Source organism: Diospyros lotus, chromosome 1 (assembly GCF_014633365.1).
Source record: "Diospyros lotus cultivar Yz01 chromosome 1, ASM1463336v1, whole genome shotgun sequence".
Classification (NCBI taxonomy): domain Eukaryota; kingdom Viridiplantae; phylum Streptophyta; class Magnoliopsida; order Ericales; family Ebenaceae; genus Diospyros; species Diospyros lotus.
In genome coordinates, this window is record NC_068338.1 from 40600688 (window position 1) to 40619419 (window position 18732).

General features: G+C 37.0%; 1 protein-coding gene across 8 annotated transcripts in view; it reads left to right on the forward strand.

Moving 5' to 3' along the window:
- The window catches only part of LOC127811584 (mediator of RNA polymerase II transcription subunit 15a-like), a 40228-nt gene that overhangs the window by 11003 nt on the left and 10493 nt on the right, over positions 1–18732 (forward strand). For 3 of the 8 annotated variants that reach the window (XR_008025739.1, XR_008025740.1, XM_052351586.1), the window contains 2 exons: positions 16548–16696; positions 16845–16956. Coding sequence is in view for 4 of the 8 variants with exons in the window: in XM_052351586.1 (XP_052207546.1) it covers positions 16548–16696; positions 16845–16956 (261 nt within the window). In the remaining 4 variants the exon portion in view is untranslated. The remainder of the gene's footprint in view (positions 1–16547; positions 16697–16844; positions 16957–18732) is intronic. The other 5 variants (XM_052351578.1, XM_052351605.1, XM_052351595.1 and 2 more) reach the window with 2 other exon arrangements.

Genomic DNA, 18732 nt, shown 5'->3' on the forward strand with positions numbered 1-18732 from the left:
CACTAAAGTTGTTCCCATATCCAAATTGCATCATTGTTTAAGGTTGTTATACTTTTATGTTGTTTGATTGATCATTTTTTTTAGTTTCCAAGAAGAGCAATCAAGAATGGTAAAGTTCCAGGTGTTACTCGAGGCAAAATGGTGGAGATATGTTGATGTTTTGCTTGAGTTAAGTGTGTTGGAAGCTTAGAATAAATCAGAGGAGTTAAGGATGACGATCGAGTGGTAGTTTGCGTGCAGGGCATTTCTGTAATTAACTGGATATACCAAGGGTACTTTAGACATTTGTAGAGTCGGTTATATCCCTAGGTTGGTCCGCCCCGTAGTCTGTAAATATGAGGGCAGGGGATTGGTTGTGATCATCAATCAAACAATTATTCCATTCTCTTGTGTATGCAGTGAAAAAGAGAGAGAGCTGTGAGAAGAATAGTTCTTGGATTCTTTTGTGAGAATTGTACTCGGGTTCTATGAGAGGGTGAATGACTTCGTTGTACTGATTCTTTCATTCTTAGTGGATTGTTCTCTCGGTGGAGTTGCTGGATGTAGTGCCATGGCATGGACCAGGGTAAAAATCAGAGTGCAAGATTGTGGTTTGATCTTTCTTTTCGTATTTCAATTCTGTCTTTCATCTACTTTTTTCTGATTGTGTATGTTTTGTGGTTGAGTTGATGAGTGATTGAGTGTGATATTGTGATTACTGTGTGCCAATAGTGCTCCTAGTTTTTGAAACAAGCAGAAAATTTTTGCTTGATTGATTAGACTAGAAACAAGAAAGGGATTAAATACAATAGTTATTTTTATCTATTCTCCTATAAAGTAGGAGATGAGATAAGATATGCTATCTCCTAAATTTTAGGATACCTTATCTCCTAAATTATAGAAGCTAATCAAACTTTAAAATACAAGTTTACAACATCTAATTTACAAGACTTTAAAGTCTTATTATTATCCCATCTTTTGAGTCTCTTCAAATTTTGAATTTCTCTTCTTCGTTCAATACTCCCTCTCAAGCTGAGGAGTAGATGCTAGTCATCCCCAGCTTGCCAATTAGAAATTCAAATCCGAGTCTTGCCATGGCCTTTGTGAATACATCCGCAATTTGATCATTGGTAGGAATATAAGACAACATTATTCCCCTTTCTTCAAGTTCTCGTTTTATAAAGCTTCTGTCTATCCTAACATGTTTCATGCGATCATGTTGGATAGGATTCATTACTATGCTTATTGCCGACCTACTATCACTGTATACCCTTGTAGGTTGAACCAGTGATATCTTCAGATCTCCCAATAGCTTTTCTAACCAAATAATTTCACATATTCCTTGAGCTATAGCTCGAAATTCTGCCTCAGCACTACTAAGAGCCACCACTGATTGTTTTTTACTTCTCCATGTCACAACATTTTCCCATACCTTGGTACAATACCCAGTTGTTGACTTGTTGTCCTCAATTGAGCTTGCCCAGTCTGCATCCACAAATCCTTCAATTTCCTTTTTCTTGGTTTTCTGAAATATCATCCATTTTCCAAGGGTTCCTTTAAGATATCTTAGTACATGAAAGATGACATCCATGTGTCTTTGTGTGGGTGAATGCATGTATTGACTTATTTTACTTACTGCATAGGCTATGTCAGGCCTAGTAAGAGACAAATAAATCAATCTTTGTACCAAACATTGATACATTTCCTTGTCTACAGGGATATCATCATCTTCTTCTCTTGATTTCCAGCCTTTGTCTAGTGGAGTTCCAGTAGGTCTACAAGTCATCATCCCGGTGTCCTTTAGCAAATCAATGGTGTACTTCCTTTGTGAGATAAATAACCCTTCTCGGCTTCTAGCAACCTCCATGCCTAAGAAGTATTTCATAAGCCCAAGATCCTTGACTTCAAATTTGGCCTTCAACTGCTCCTTTAAGGTTTCAATCCCTTGTATGTCATCTCCTGTTATAATAATATCATCAATATAAACAATTAGAATAGATATCTTTCCATTTTCTGTGCTTTTCACAAACAAAGTATGATCGGCCTGTCCTTGTTGATACCCAAACTGAATTAAGGTCATGTCGAACTTTTTCAACCAAGCCCTAGGTGATTGCTTCAAACCATATAATGACTTCATCAATTTGCAAACATTTCCTATACCAACTTCATCTTCAAAACCTGGTGGGATTTTCATATATATTTCCTCATCCAAGTCCCCATTTAGAAATGCATTTTTAATATCAAATTGAAATAGTGACCAATCTAAATTTACAGCAATAGAAAGGATTACCTGGATAGAATTTAATTTTGCCACATGAGCAAATGTTTCCTCATAGTTTATCCCATAGGTTTGAGTAAAACCTTGGGCTACCAACTGAGCTTTATATCTTTCAACACTGCCATCAGATTTGTGCTTCACAATAAATACCCATTTGCATCCAACTATTTTCTTGTCCAAGGGTTTTTTCACTATATTCCATGTACCATTCCCAACTAATGCCTTCATTTCCTCCATAACTGTTGCTTTCCATTTAGGATCTTGCATAGCTCCCTAGATGTCTTTTGGAACTACTATACTGCCAACTTTAGCAATAAAACCTCTGAACTTGGGAGATAACTTAGCATAAGTCAAATGATTTTTGATAGGATATTTTGCGCAAGACCTTACCCCTTTTTGTAGGGCTATTGGCATTGCCCAATCTAACCCATCCTTAGGTATAGCATCACTGTCAGTGCCATGTTCTATGTTGTTTCTTGACATATCTCCTTCAAAGCTGCAGTCATCCTTTGATGGACTAGCTTTTGGTAGAGATGATTGGCACTACTGCAGCCCTGTTTGGTTCCTTGGTCGTCGGGAATAGACAAACTGAGGCTGAGAAACAATGGTCTGAGGCTGGGATGAATAGGACTGATCAGAACAATGGTCAGAAGCTGCTGGTTTTGAATCAGGGGCTGTTTTAGGAACTTTTGGGGTTGTTTCAAGAGCTGTTGAGCTGGTTTCAGGAGCTGTTGGGCTTGTTTCAGGAGCTACTGGGGCTGCTGTTGTTATAGGGATTGATTTCATTGTCAGTGTATTGTCATAAGTTGGAGTTTCTCCCCCTTGAGAATACACTGGCAGTGAAAAAGGAAGGGCAAAGATAGGATCAGCAGGTATATCCACGGAGGAGGTGGACTGATAGAAGGGAAGATCTTCATAGAATGTAACATCGGTGGAGATGTAATACTTGTGGTTTATAATGCAGTAACACTTGTAGCCCTTTTGGGTAGGAGAATAACCAATGAATAGACATTTTAGGGCCTTAGGATCAAGCTTAGTGTGAGAAATACTGTTGTTGTGAACATAGACAACACAACCAAACACTTTAGGCTCAAGAGATTGTAAGAATGGGGCACGAGATGCCTATTTTTTCTTTCGGCCACACCATTTTGTTGTGGCGTGTAGGGACAAGAACTTTGGTGCACAATCCCATTGTCAAGTAGGTAATTGGTTATGTCATGTGAAAAATATTCCCTTCCATTATCAATTCTTAGAATATGAATAGAAGTTTGAAACATATTCAAGACAAACTTATGGAATCGTTTGAAAATACTGCTAGTTTCGGATTTCTCTTTCATAAGATATACCCAACAAGCCCTAGAGTGGTCATCTATGAAGGTAATGAACCACCTAGAGCCTGAAATATTTGGGAGTTTATAAGGGCCCCAAATGTCACTATGAACCAAATGAAATGGTGATGAGGGTTTATAGGGTTGGATGGAATGATGAGCTCGAGGCTGTTTTGCAAGAGTATATTGTTCACATGAAAGAGTGTGATCTTTATTAATGAAGAATTGAGGGTACAAAAATTTAAGATAAGGGAAACTGGGATGTCCTAAACATTTATGCTATAACATAGCTTTGGCATTTGAATTAACATTTAGAACAACTTTATTCGAATGGAATGGATTTGAGGGACTTCCTTTCAACCAATAGAGACCATCCTTAGCTTCAACACTGCCAATCATCATCCCCGAGGCTTGGTCCTGAAATAAACAGAAGGATGGGAAGAAAATCACTTTGTAATGCATGTCATTTGTAATTCTATTCATTGATAATAGATTGTAGCTTAATCCTGGCACATATAGGACTGCATTAAGTTTTAGGTTAGAAATACAAACTTTGCCAAATCCCAAGGTAGGAGAAATAGTACCATCAGCCATAGAGATCTCAATCAGTGTTGGACATGGCCTATATTCAGTCATACAGTCCATAGAATTAGACATATGGTCAGATGCCCCAGTGTCTATTATCCATACATCCTTAGGAAGCCGTTTTGACACCAAGGAGTAGTGAGGATTACCTTGCAGAGCAACTGATGCTGTAGATTGATGATTAGAAGGGCTAGCCAAGCTGCTACCCTGATTTAATAGTCGGTACAGGGTCTGGATTTGTTCTTCTGTTAGATTCAAATATGTTTTTTTGTCCTTTTTCCACTGATTTTGGTCCATTCTCACTGGATGTAGCAACTACATAAGCTGATCGGGTACCTTCTCTCTTATTCTTTGGCTTCCAATTGGTGGGTTTGCCATGGATCTTCCAACAAGTCTCTCGCGTATGATATGGTTTCTTGCAATGATCACACCATTGCTTCTCCCTCCCTGCATCTTTTTGGACAAACTCCCCTTGCTTAACAGTAACAAGAGCAGAATGTTGATGAGCTAGGCCATCAGTCGATTGAAGCATCACCTTGCGTCGACTTTCTTCTCGTCTAACTTTTGCAAAAACTTCTATTAAAGTAGGCAGAGGCTTAGTACCTAAAATCCTGCCATGCAGTTCATCTAGATCACTGTTAAGTCCATGGAGAAAATAAAAAATCCGATCTTTTTCAACCATCTTATTGTACTTAATACTATCAGCAGCATTCTCCCAAGCAATAGTATAGAATAGGTCCATCTCATGCCATAATTCTACCAAAGTATTGAAATAATCTATAACATTCGAGTTACCTTATTTGGTGTTTCTTAGGGCTGACCTGATTTTGAAACTTTGAAATGAATTCTCCAAATCCGAGTACATCTCTTGTACCGAATCCCAAATCTCTTTGGCTGTTTTTTTGGAAGAGATATGTCCTTCCAATTCTAGGCTCCATGGAATTTATCAACTATGCCATGATGGTTGAATTTTTTGCTTCCCAAGTGCTGTAAGAGGCATCTGTTGATGGAGGTGTAGAAATTGCACCAGTCAAATAGCTTGATTTTCCTTTTCCCTTGATCACTTGTAAAACGGATTGAAACCATTCCCTAAAATTACTCCCATTTAGTTTATGGTGAGTAATTTGTAGTGAATGGTTGTCGATTGGATGGCTGGACAGATTAGGGAAAGATTGAGAAGGAGTAAAGGGTTGAATCATACTCGAGGAACTGGTGGCTAAAGTTTCAATAAGGGTAGGGTTTTGATTTGCATCGGCCATGATCTTTGAGAAAGGTAACAGCCAGCAGAAAATAACTTCTTAGGGATCTTGCCTAGTGCTTTGATACCATGAAACAAGCAGTAAATTCTTGCTTGATTAATTAGACTAGAAATAAGAAAGGGACTAAATACAATAGTTATTCTTATCTATTCTCCTATAAAGTAGGATATGAGATAAGATATGCTATCACTTAAATTTTAAGATACCTTATCTCCTAAATTATAGAAGCTAATCAAACTTTAAAATACAAGTTTACAACATCTAATCTACAAGACTTTAAAGTCTTATCATTATCCCATCTTTTGAGTCTCTTCAAATTTTGAATTTCTCTTCTTCGTTCAACAGTTTTAACAAGATATCTCCTAAAATACAGGGATAAATACAAGAAAAACAAATTCAAACTAGACTTGAATGATAAAGATAATCAGAAAAATTTTGAACTTGTTGAATTGATATTTTCCTATTTTTTCTGGAATTGCTTCATCTCTTATCTAAACTACTTTATCTCTTTTACCTCTTATCACTTTAGTTTGTATATCTCTTAACACTTCTGCCCAACAACCTTATCTTCTTGATTTCTGGTAATGACAGAGGTAATTTGAACCTTTTTTTTTTTTTTTTAACTTCTCCGACACTCCTCCTCAAATTGGTAAATAGATATTTATCATTTCTAGCTTGCCTGTAATTGATTCTAATCTTTGTCTTGACATAGCCTTTGTAATGATATTTGCTTCCTGAGACTTAGTAGGGATATAGGAAAGACTAATACCTCTATTTTCGATTTCGTGCTTGATAAAATGTTGGTCAAACCTTACATACTTCATTTGGTCATGTTGTATCGAATTATTCACAATACTGATTGTTGACTTGCTGTCACTGTATAGCCTAATTGGAGTAGATACATATATGTTTAGGTCCTTCATTAATTTCTCAAGCCAGATTACTTCACATATACCTTGAGCGATAGCTCGATATTCTGCTTTTGCATTGTTATGGGCCACTATAGTTTGTTTCTTGCTTCTTCATGTAACTAGGTTACCCCATAATTTTGTGCAATAGTCAAATGAAGACTTGTTGTCTTTAATAGAACTAGCCCAGTTTGCATTTACACATCCCATAATTCCTCTGTCCTCACTCTTTTTAAATAGCAACCCTTTCCCTTGTGTACCCTTAAGATACTTGAGGATGTGACATGCAGCATCAAGATGTCTTTTAGTAGGAGAATTCATAAATTGACTTATCACACTCACAACATATGTAATAATGAGACAAGTGAAGGATAGATAGATTAGTTTTCCCACTAAACGTTGATATCTCCCCTCGTCCACTCCACTTGATGTTCACTTCTATCTTTTTCTTTATAGTTTTAGTTTGGTTCTAATGGAGTGTTGGTAGGTTTACAACCAAGTTTGTTTGTCTCTTTTAAAAGATTTAGAGTATACTTTCTTTGAAAAATGAAAATACCCTCTTTACTTCTAGCCACTTCCATCCCTAGGAAATATCTCAGATTTCTTAGGTCTTTAATATCAAAAATAGTCCTTAAACTGCCTCTTGAGATTCTCTATTTCTTGATTATTATCTCTTGTGATGATAATATCATCCATATAAGCAATCAGAATTGTCTTCTTCTATTGCATGCTTTGTAAATAATGTATGATCATCTTGCCCTTGTTTGTACATAAGCTGATTCAAAGTGATACTAAACCTCTTAAACCATGCTCTAGGGGACTGTTTAAAGTCATATAAGGATTTATTTAGCTTAAATACCTTCCCTTTCTTGTCTTCCATCTAAAAACTAGGAGGTATTCTCATGTAGATTTCTTCTAGTTCCCTATTCATAAACACATTCTTAATGTCCAATTGGTACAATTCCCAATCTAGATTAGCGGCAAGCAAAAGTAAGACTCGTATTGAATTTAACTTGGCAATAGGATCAAAAGTCTCCTCATAGTCTAGTCCATGAGTTTGTGTGAAGCCCTGGACTACTAGTCTAGCTTTGTATTTGTCAATGCTTTCATCTGACTTGTATTTAATTGTAAACACCCACTTGCTGTCAACTACCTTCTTGTTATCAGGTAACTCTACAATATCCCAAGTATTCTTCTTTTTTTTTTTTTCTAGTGCTTGCATTTCATCCATAATTCCTGCCTTCCATTTTGAGTCCTATAGAGCACAATATATATCGCTAGGAACCTTGATCTCATCAATACTAGCCGTGAATGCCCTGAATTGTGGAGATAATTTTGAATATATCAAGTGGTTAGAGATAGGGTATTTAGCACATGATCTTGCCATTTTTCGAAGAGCTATTGGTATGTCCAAATCATCAAATTTTGCAGATACTCTCTCTTCCACACTATCATTCATTGGACTTGTCTCCGGATTTGACGATGGACCTTGTTGAGGATCATGAGGCCTTCTAAAATAAACCAATGTTGGTTTTTCAAGAACTTGTACCCTTGATTGGTCACATAGGTTTGGGTAGGGATAGTGACTGCTTCAGCTATTTTAGTTCTAATTTCAGTTTGCAGATAAGGAGTAGGAATTGATGTAGGAAGAGAAATAGTAGGATTCCAATATTGCTTTGTACTGGATATATCCCCCTGCAGAAAGATATTGGGATAAAAGGGTTGATGCTCAAGAAATGAGACATGACAAGAAACAAGGAGTTTTCGGGTGTAAGGACAAATACACTTATATCCTTGTTGGGTAGGAGAATAACCAACAAACACACATTTAAGGGCTTGAGGTTCAAGTTTGGAATGAGAAGGATGATGATTATGAACAAAAGCAGTCCCAAAGACTTTTGGAGGAAGAGAATTAAGGATCCTAATATGAGGGTAGAAATCAAGTAAGGTACTCAAGGGAGTTCGAAATACAAGGGCCTTGTGTCAAGACTTCGTGTCATGACAGGTAAATTCTCTTATGGCGAGGGGAATTAGGGTTAGGAAAGAGAGAGAGAAGGAGAGATCGAAGGGTGAGAGAGAGACGAAATAGGGGAGTTCTGAGGGAAGTTGAAGAGAGAGAAAAGAAAGTATCAATTTGGTTATGAAATTCGTTAATTCTCTTATTGAATTGGGAGCCCTTATATAGCCCCTTTCCTGCCAACCTCAATCTTAACAGCCTAGTTGTTACACCCCATAACAGTACTAATAGCTTCCTACAACCCTTAACCACCAACCAACAGCCTAAACTGCCTTAACCATCTACTGTTCCAATCATAGTAAGTGAAATACAAATTTGCATTGGGTTCCACAAAGGATCCTGACACCTTGGAAAGTAGTCAATTAATGAGATAGGAGGCTGTAAGTATTGCTTCTCCCCAATATGAATTTGGAACTGAATTAATAAACATTATAGAATGAGCAGTCTCAAGAAAATGGCTATTTTCCTTTTTGCCACCTCATTCTGTTGAGGATTGTAAGGGCAAGAACTTTGGCGAATTATTCCTTGTTCAACTAGATAATGTTTGAATTCATTTGAGAAATACTCTCAGCCATTATCTAAACGAAGAACATGGATTGATGATTGAAATACATTAAACACCATCGTATGAAATTTTCTGAAGATAACACTGGTTTCAGATTTTTCTTTCATTAGGAACACCCAACAAACCCTTGTATGATCATCTGTGAAAGTGATAAACCAATGAGTACTGGTTAGGTTGGGTATTCTTGCAGGTCCCTAGATGTCACTATGAACCGAATAGAATGGTTTGGAAGGTTTATAAGAAAGAGCAGGATGAGGTTGTCTAGTTTGTTTAGCAAGAATACACTGCTCATAATGGAAGAAAAGTCTTTCTTTATTGATAAAGAGATGAGGATACAATACTTTAAGATAGCTGAAACTAGGATGCCCTAAATGTTTATGCCATAACAACAATAACAACAACATATCCAGCCTTTATCCCACTATATGGGGTCAGCTACATGAATTCTAGACTTTCATGTATTTATGTCTTTTGTCATATCTTCATTTAGGCCCATATACTTATATTAAACTTTAATGTCTCTTCCAAAATCTTCTTGGGTTTGCCTCTACCTCTTTTTTTGACTAATTGCTCCATTTCATCAACTCTTCTCACAGGGGCGTCTCTTGGTCTCCTTCTCACATGACCAAACCATTTTAGTCTAGTCTTTCTTATCTTCTCCTCGATTGTCACTACTCTTATCTTATTACGAATAATTTCATTTCTAATTTTATCTTTTCTTGTATGGCCGCACATCCATCTTAATATCTTCATCTCTGCTATGTTCGTCTTTTGCTCATGCTGGTATTTAACTACCCAACATTATGAGCCATACAACAAAATTGGTCTTATAGTTATCCTATAGAATTTTCCTTTTAGTTTTAATGGGATTTTACCATCACATAACACCCTTGATGCATTTCTCTATTTTAGCCACTTGCCTTAATTTTATGCATGACATCCTCGTGAATTTCTCCATCTTTTTGAATCACTGATCCCAAATATCGAAAATGGTCTTTTCTTTGGAAGATTTGGTCTTCCAATTTTATTATAACATCCTCCACTTTTGCATTCTTTCTAAATTTACATTCCATATATTCTATTTTCCTTCTACTTAATTTAAATCCCTTAAATTCTAAATTGTTTCTCCACAACTCAAGCTTAGTGTTCACTCTCTCTTTTGTTTCATCCACCAACACTATATCATCTGCAAATAGCATATACCATGGCACCTCTGTCTGAATGTGTTTAGTGAGTTCATCCATTACTAAAGCAAATAAGTATGGATTTAGTACAGAATCTTGATGCAGTCCCATTGTAATTTTAAACGGTTCAGTATCCCTTCTGTATGTTCCGACCCTTGTCTCTGTACCGTGATACATGTCCTTAAGATCTTGTATATAGGCTATTCGGACTCATTTCTTCTCTAAAACCCTCCATAATATTTCTTTAGGGACCCTATCATAGGCATTTTCTAGATTTATAAACACCATATACAGGTCCTTCTGATGATCCTGATACCTTTCCATTAGGTGCCTTAGTAGGTATATAGCTTCCATTGTTGACCTACCAGGCATGAAACAAAACTGATTTTCCGAGACATATGTTTCTTTTCTGAGCCTCTGCTCTATTACTCTCTCCTAGAGTTTCATGGTATGGCTCATTAACTTAATTCCTCTGTAATTTTCATAGTTTTGAATATCTCCCTTGTTCTTGTATATAGGAACCAAAATACTCTTCCTCCACTCATCTAGCATCTTTTTTGATTTAAGGATCGTGTTAAATAATTTCGTTAGCCAATAGATGCCCTCTTCTCCCATGCATTTCCATGCTTCTATTGGTATATTATCCGGTCTCACCGCTTTGTGATTTTTCATCTTTTTTAATGCTTGCCTTATTTCATTTGAACTTATACGTCGATAAAATGTATAGCTCACGTTCTCTTCAGAGTTATCAAGATGTCCCAACCCAACTCTTGTGTCCCCACCATCATTGAATAATTTTGTGAAATACTCCTTCCATCTTTCCTTAATCGCTCCCTCATTCACTAATACATTTTGGTTTTCATCTTTTATGCATCTCACTTGGTTTAGATCTCTTGTTTTTCTTTCTCTTGCTTTAGCTAATTTATATATATCCCTTTCTCTATCTTTTGTATCAAGTCGTTTATATAGATTCTCATATGCTTTTGACCTTGCTTCACTAACAGCTCTTTTTGCTGCCTTTTTCGCTTTTTTATAATTTTTTTAAATTTTCTTTATTGTTGCACTGATATACAACCTTATAGCAAGTTTTCTTATTTCTAATTTTCAATTGTACCTCTTCATTCCACCACCAAGACTCCTTAAGATTTGAGACTCTATCATTTGTCTCTCCAAGGACTACCTTTGCTGTGTTTCTCAAGGCAGTAGCCATTTTCCTCCACATTTGGTTTGTCTGTCCTTCTCCATTCCATTCCCTTCTACCCTTTAATTTTTCTTTGAAGATTAGTTGTTTCTCCCCTTTTAAATCCCACCACATAATTTTTGGATTTTGTTTTATGTGATTTTTTCTCTCCCCAATTATTACTTGGACGTTAAGTATCAAAAGTCTATGTTGAGTAGTCAAACACTCCCCCGGTATCACCTTACAATCCTTACAATATAACCAATCCTCTTGTCTCATGAGGAAGTAATCTATTTGGGTGCTTGATGCGACATTTTTATATGCGATTAAGTGTTCGTCCTGTTTTTTGAACCTAGTATTGGTTATAATGAGCTCATATGCCATAGCAAAATCTAGAATAGACTTACCCTCATTATTAATTTCCCCGAATCCATACATTCCATATACCTCCCTATAGTCGTTTTTGTCTCTACCTACGTGACCATTTAAGTCACCTTCGATAATCACTTTCTCTCCTCTTGGTATCATTTGTATGAGTCCTTCTAGATCCTCCCAGAATTTTGCTTTTATCTCCTCACCTAACCTCGCTTGTGGTGCATATGTACTAAAGATATTTATAGTCATTCTTCCTAGACCAACCTTCATCATAATAATCTTATCCCCTATTCTCTTTACATCCACTATCTCATCTATTAAACTTTTATCCATAATAATCCCCACTCCATTTTTCGCTTGATCATTTACTGTGTACCATTTTTTATATCCAGTTTCTGATAAAGTTTTTGCTTTTTTCCCTATCCATCTCGTTTCTTGAAGGCACATAATATTAATCTTTCTCCTAATCATCACATCTATCACCTCCATAGCTTTTCCTGTTAAAGTTCTTGTGTTCCATGACCCAATCCTTAATCTATGATTTTGGTTTTGACTTGACTTTGAATTTGATTTTGTTTTTTATTTTGGTTTTGATTTTAGACTAACTTCTTTACCCACATCCGTCCAAGCAAATGTGGGGACCTTTGCTCATTTGTCACTACATCCGGGCGCCGATGCAGCGGCCCTGGCTCACTTGACACTACACGTGGGCAGTGTAACGCATCGCTATGAAGGGTTACGTCACAACGGTTTTTCATAGTTTGTCTAGAGTTCATGTTTTAGATCCGGCTACCTAACACAACCCTTCTCCTTTATCCGGGCTTGGGACTGGCAGTGGATAACATCCCCAGGTAGAGTTCGTTTATGCCATAACATTATTTCAAAATTTGAAACAGCTGAAAAAAGAGGATTTATTTTGTAACCTAAATCCAGAGGAATTACAGGACTCGAAAATGTAATAAAAACCATGCCTTCCCTAGCACTGCCAATCGTCTTCCTCGAAGAGAGATCTTGAAATTCACAGTGGGATGGGAAAAAAGTAATCATACAATCCATGTCTTTAGTTAGCTTACTCACAAATAATAAATTGCATTTCAAGTTTGACACATGTAAAACGATTTTAAGACTTAGTTTGCCAAATAAATTGATCCTTGCCCTTTAGCCAAAGATATTGTACCATCAGCCATTGAAATTGTTTTATCTCGTTCACATGTCTCATCGGTTGATAAGGCATCAATTAAACTTGTCATATGATCTGAGGCACTTGTATCTACAATCCAAGAATTTGAAGTGAGTTTTTAAGAAAGTAAAGACTGTTTTGGAGTATCTTGTTTGGCAAGAGATGTTGTTGGTTTAGGAGTTTCTGTAAGATTATATGGTTTTGATAACCTTGTCTGATTTAGTAACTGCTGCAAAAGTTCCAACTGATTTGTAGATAAAGTAAAATTGTTGGAATTTCTAGTTTTTGAATCTGTCATATAGGCGGATTGAGTTGACTTCCTTTGATTTTTAGGTTTCCCATTTGCTAGTTTACCATGGATTTTCTAGCAGGTTTCTCTTGTATGATATGGCTTGTTACAGTGGTCACACCAAGTTTTTTGGAACTCACCACATTGTGAGGTAGTAGCTTTCATCTTGGAGGTAGTAAGAGCTGAATTTTGAGGGTTAATGTCGTTAGAAAACACAGATGGATTTAGCATCACCTTCTTCTGACTCTCCTCTCGTCTTACTTCTGCAAAGACCTCTTGTATAGATGGAAAAGGTTTGGTTCCAAGCAGTCTACCTCAAACTTCTTCTAACTCAGTGTTGAGTTCATGGAGAAAGTCAAATACTCGTTCCTTGCCCAATATCTTGTTGTATTTTACTCTATCCTCAGGGCATTCTCAACTAATCTCATAGAATAGATCTATCTCCCGCCATAACTTAGTCAAAATATTGTAATACTCAATGACTGAGAGATTACCTTTTCTTGTTGTTCGGATTGCAGATCAGATCTCAAAACACTGGCAGTGTTCTCCATGTTAGAGCAGATTTCCTGCACTGCTTCCCAAATCTCTTTAGCTATTTTGTAGAAGAGATATGTCTGTCCGATCTTTGGTTCCATCGAGTTGATCAATCAAGTCATGACAATGGAATTCTCAGCATCCCAAACATTGTAGGTTGCTGCTTTAATGTCAGGCATAAGTGTTGCTCCTGTGACATACCCAACTTTCCCTTTGCCCTTAATGACTAGCAAACCTGATTGAGATCAGTCTCTAAAGTTAGTTCCATTTAGTTTGTGCTGAGTAATTTAAAGAGAATGACTGTCAAGGGATATTGGAACAACAGGTACCTGTGTAGCTCTAACCGGAATGGAGCCAGTGGTAGATGTTTCACTAGCTGTCACCACTGATTGATTTCCAGCCATTACTTGCAGCTCAGGACTCTACAGCTTGTCTGGTGTGGAAAAAAAAGGTTTCAGCCACAGGAACCTGTGGCTCTAATACCATGAACAAACTTGAACAATTCAATTAATTTTAAGGTGTTTTTCTCATCTTGCATTGAACTCAAGATGGGTATATATACACAAGATCTCCTTAAAAGATGTCTCCTAAAATACAACGATAAATACAGAAAAAACAAATTCAAGCTAGACTTGAATGATAAAGATAATCAGAAAAATTTTGAACTTGCTGTTATGATCTTTTCATATTTTTTCTGGAGCTGCTTCATCTCTTATCTCTTTTACCTCTTATCACTTTAGTTTGTATATCTCTTATCACTTCTGCCCAACAACCCTATCTTGATTTCCGGCAATGATAGAGATAACTTGAACCTATTTTCTTTAACTTCTCCAACATTAACAAATCAAGTATAAAGCCAAAATCTGTTAGATAAATCCTTACCTACTTTGAAGGAAACAATTTCGAAGAAATCATCCTAAAATTTCATAAACTTGCCTTGTGGTAGGACTCATTTAGACTCTAGTAGAACACCTCCTGTCCAGTTGAAGGCCATAGTCGCAATTACCTTTCTTCAAAATCTCTCCCTTTTGCATACAAACCTCTAGAACCACTTCAGCAATCTGTCTCCAGCACGAGGTACGCCTTTATTGACTTGGGGTTGGGGGTACCCATAGATTGACCTCAATCACAAAGCTACGGTACATCCTTAGCTTGTGATGACATGAAAAGTCCTTACTTCCATGAGTAAGACTAGCTCTTACCATAACCTCAGTGTTTCTTCTCATTTTACTTGTTTCCTTGTAGTTAACAGTTGGTGGAAGTAGTTACTTTCTTCTCTTAGTCTCCCAGCCATGGGCAGCAGACTCTCTTGTTACCTGTCCCAGCCCTCTGACATTCATTCTTGGCCTCCGTTTTTCTCAGTCAACCCACCAGTTGATTGCCAGTCGACTATCATGCCCACAGTCAACTTTCAGTTAACTGGTCCCTGCCTGCGCTCCTGCCTGCCTGCCTTGCATATTATTGGTAGAGCAATTTTAAACACAATTCCCAAACATAGCATTTTATATCATATTTAAGTGATTACAACGGCATTAATTTTTACAAAAAGATAACATGCTTCCTAAAGTACATACGTGCATATCTTCTCTCATCCTAACCCCTGGTTTGGTCAGTCTCCCCATCCCTTGCATGGTCTGGAATGTTAAAATGCAATGCATGAGAATAGCCTTCTTAGTAAGCCAAGTCATTGAAATGCATCACACCTCATGATATCATTCATGAGCATCCTCAGTTTTTTTCCCCCTATTTTCTTTTCTAACAGGTGCTGCCTAGGTTCATGTCTCCATCATACCCCGTGGCAACATCATTCTCATGGCCTAAGGCTCATCCTTGGCTTTTCCACACATTTCCCATGTGAAGAGGTTTGCACGCACATATTGTTTGGTAATGAACCTTCACATTCCTTCATGCACGACCCGCATTATGCAACATGCTTACAATGCCTATCCATTTCATGCATAAAATCATGTTTTAATGCTCATTGTATTTCAGTTGGTTCCAGGTTGGTGGTCTTGATAATTGGAAGAATAAGTTTTTAGTGGTCTGAGTTGCTCGACATGCTATTTATGTGGAAACTGACCAGGGTATGATGTGCGTCTGCAATATTTCTTTTAACAGTTGCAATCCACTGAAAAGTTTGTCAAGATCTTACTCTGAGTTCTACAAAAGGATGGCCAACATAGTTGTTCTTTTGGATCTTAAGCTATATTATGAGGTCAAAAAGAGATTATTACTAAGCTGCCGAGAAAGTCTCAAGTGTTTTTAGACTCCATGAAATGTTTTCAGGGAAGTTTCTTGGAAGACAGTATTAATATTCTGGCTACTAACAAGTTTTCTCTGATGATGCTTTTAATTCTTATTATTTTAATACATTTGAGTGAAAGCAATCTTTTCAATGCTTCATAGCCTGAGCTGCTAATTCTTTTTGGGTTCCCTTTTATGATTATATCATCAATGATCGTACTACCTAGTTCCAATTAACATAAAAAATGTAATGCTTCATGTGGTTAGGCAGAAGTGACAGAGAAACATTTTACTTTTCTTGGCCAAAATAGTTGTAAATTAGGACCTTAAGCTATATTTTGAGATCCAAAAGAGATCAATTCTCAACTGCTGAGGAAACCTTAAATGTTATTCAACCCCATGAAATGTTCCGTGGAGTTTCTCTTTGAAGATTGAAATGCATTATTATTAAGGTCTGGTTTAGTAACTGGCTTTGTCTAATTGCTCTTATCATGTTCTATGTAGATTTGAAATTTGATTCAAGTAATTTTTTCCATGCCTCAGAGGCTGAGCTGCCAAGCCATTTTATTTTCCTTATACCATAAATGTTATTCTTACTACTGGGGCCAATTAAAATAAAAATGTAATGCTTCATGTGGCCAGAGAGGGCTCTTTTCATAGGCTTCTTCCTTGTTCTGGACCAGAGCAGCTTCAAAGAATCAAGAACCTTGCAAATATATTTGAGGAGAAGAGCTACACTGCTGCAACAAGCCCAGTATACCCATCATTTTACAACTTCTGACTCTTATAATGTACATGTGTTGCTTTTGGTCACTAGTTTATTTTAAATATGCTGAAATGTATATATTATTGTTTAAAATGTTCTATATTTACACCTTTTGCAGTTTTTTTTTTTGTGAATTGCTAAGTAATATGTATTTTCATAATTTCTAATTGCAGATTGATTATGCGAAAATATTAGCTGTGAAGATGGTGCATGTGGAGAACATAGTGGCCAATTTTCTGCCGCCATCCAACTCTGCCAGTAATAACAGGAGTCCCCCCAAAGCAGGTAATAGCACCCTGGAGCAGATTGCTTTGTTTGCTATGTAATAGTTTTACTTCATTATTTATGCAAGAGTCATGCTACATGTACATCACTTTTGTACATCTTGGGTTACATAAAGGGGTATTATGATTAAAATACCCCTCGCGTCTATGCGCCTCACGTGCCTCTATGCGCCTCATGAAGGATTTTTTTGTCATTGGTACCCCTTTGTGTAGCCCAAGGTGTACACAAAGGTGTACTAATAACATTTTTCTTTATGTAATAGCAAAATTGGCTTTCCAGAGCTAGAGCGACTCCATCCCCTCTCCCCAGACAAACAAGGGCTTTAGATAGCCATGTTGGGCTTTAGATATCTATGTTTTTTTCTCTGGCGCTTTTCTTTCTCCCTTTTTCTGATGTATTAATTTGTAATAATTTACCTTCTTTTCACTACTCTTGTGCATGAATATTTTTGCCTACCCTAGTAAAAATTTCTCTCTCTATTAGGGATTTAGGGTTTAGGAACTCACATCAGGGTGTCTGGTTCTAATGATACAGTTGTATGGTGTTCAAAACTGTTAGGAGGATCTGGGATTCATTTGTATAACAACTTGGGTGCATCCATGGATGAGGAATCTTTTTGGGTGATGCAGGATTGGTGGTGGATTTGGCTGTTCATGGTTCTAGGGTGGACATGCTAATAGGAAATGCACTTTCCCTCCCTTCCAATGCATCGGGACTTTCATTTGGGATGGAGACTGGAGGATTCATGAGTGCATTCCTGTTGCTGTGCTGAGTTTGTGGTCACTTCTGATTTTCTGCTATATGACTAAAGAATGGGAAAAATGCACTTAGCACCCAAAAATAGTAGTGACCTCCCTTGACTTTTTAAACTGTGTTGCACTAACCCCGTCACTAGGTAACCTCGGTTAAAATTTTCAAAATGACTAAAATACACCCCCCTGCAAAACCAAACACTCTCTCTCTCTCTCTCAGCCATGGCTGATTCCTCCCCCTCCCTGTCCCTCTCACCTGGGGTTCCAATCACTGGGTTCAAAGCTAATTTTCACTATTTTCTACATTAAATTCTTCATGTGAGGGTTTGGCCTGGGAAAAAAATATAATTGATGCCTACAGAAGAACCCAAATCAGTTCTTAGTCTCAAATCCAGCTCTTCCTAGGCATCTTCTTAAATCCTTTATGTTGCATTAGCCTCTGGATTCTAAGAGCATCATTCCGATGTCCAATAGCTCTGCACACATTAGCCAGAAGAACATATCGCAAATGGTAGTCAGGTTCCAATTCCATCATTTTCTTAGCAATGTGCTCTGCAACAACAGAGTTTGAACAAGCACCAAGAAGAGCTGCTGAAAGAGAGGAATGAGGAATCATCTTTAAATTCTATGCTCTGTATCAAGTTTTAGCTTCTTCAATTTCCCTGAACCTTTTCTCCTCAATCTTTCTCTGTGTTCCAATCAATTGAGCCCAGAAACATCGCTCGGTTTCAGTGATGGGTTCCAATCAATTGGAATGCAATTTGCTGGAGTTGTAGGTTTTTTTTTTTTTTTTTTCTTTTTCCAATTTTATCATATAATATTTTTATAAATAAAATTAGATTTTCAAAATATATAGTTTAGGATTTGATTTTCTAAATATATTTTTTATAATTATAATATATGTTAACAACAATATCCGGCCTTTATCTCACTTTGTGGGGTTGGCTACATGAATTCTAGACTTCTATGTGGATTACGCCCCAACAGATAATTTGTTTAGAATTCATATTTCGATCCAACTAGG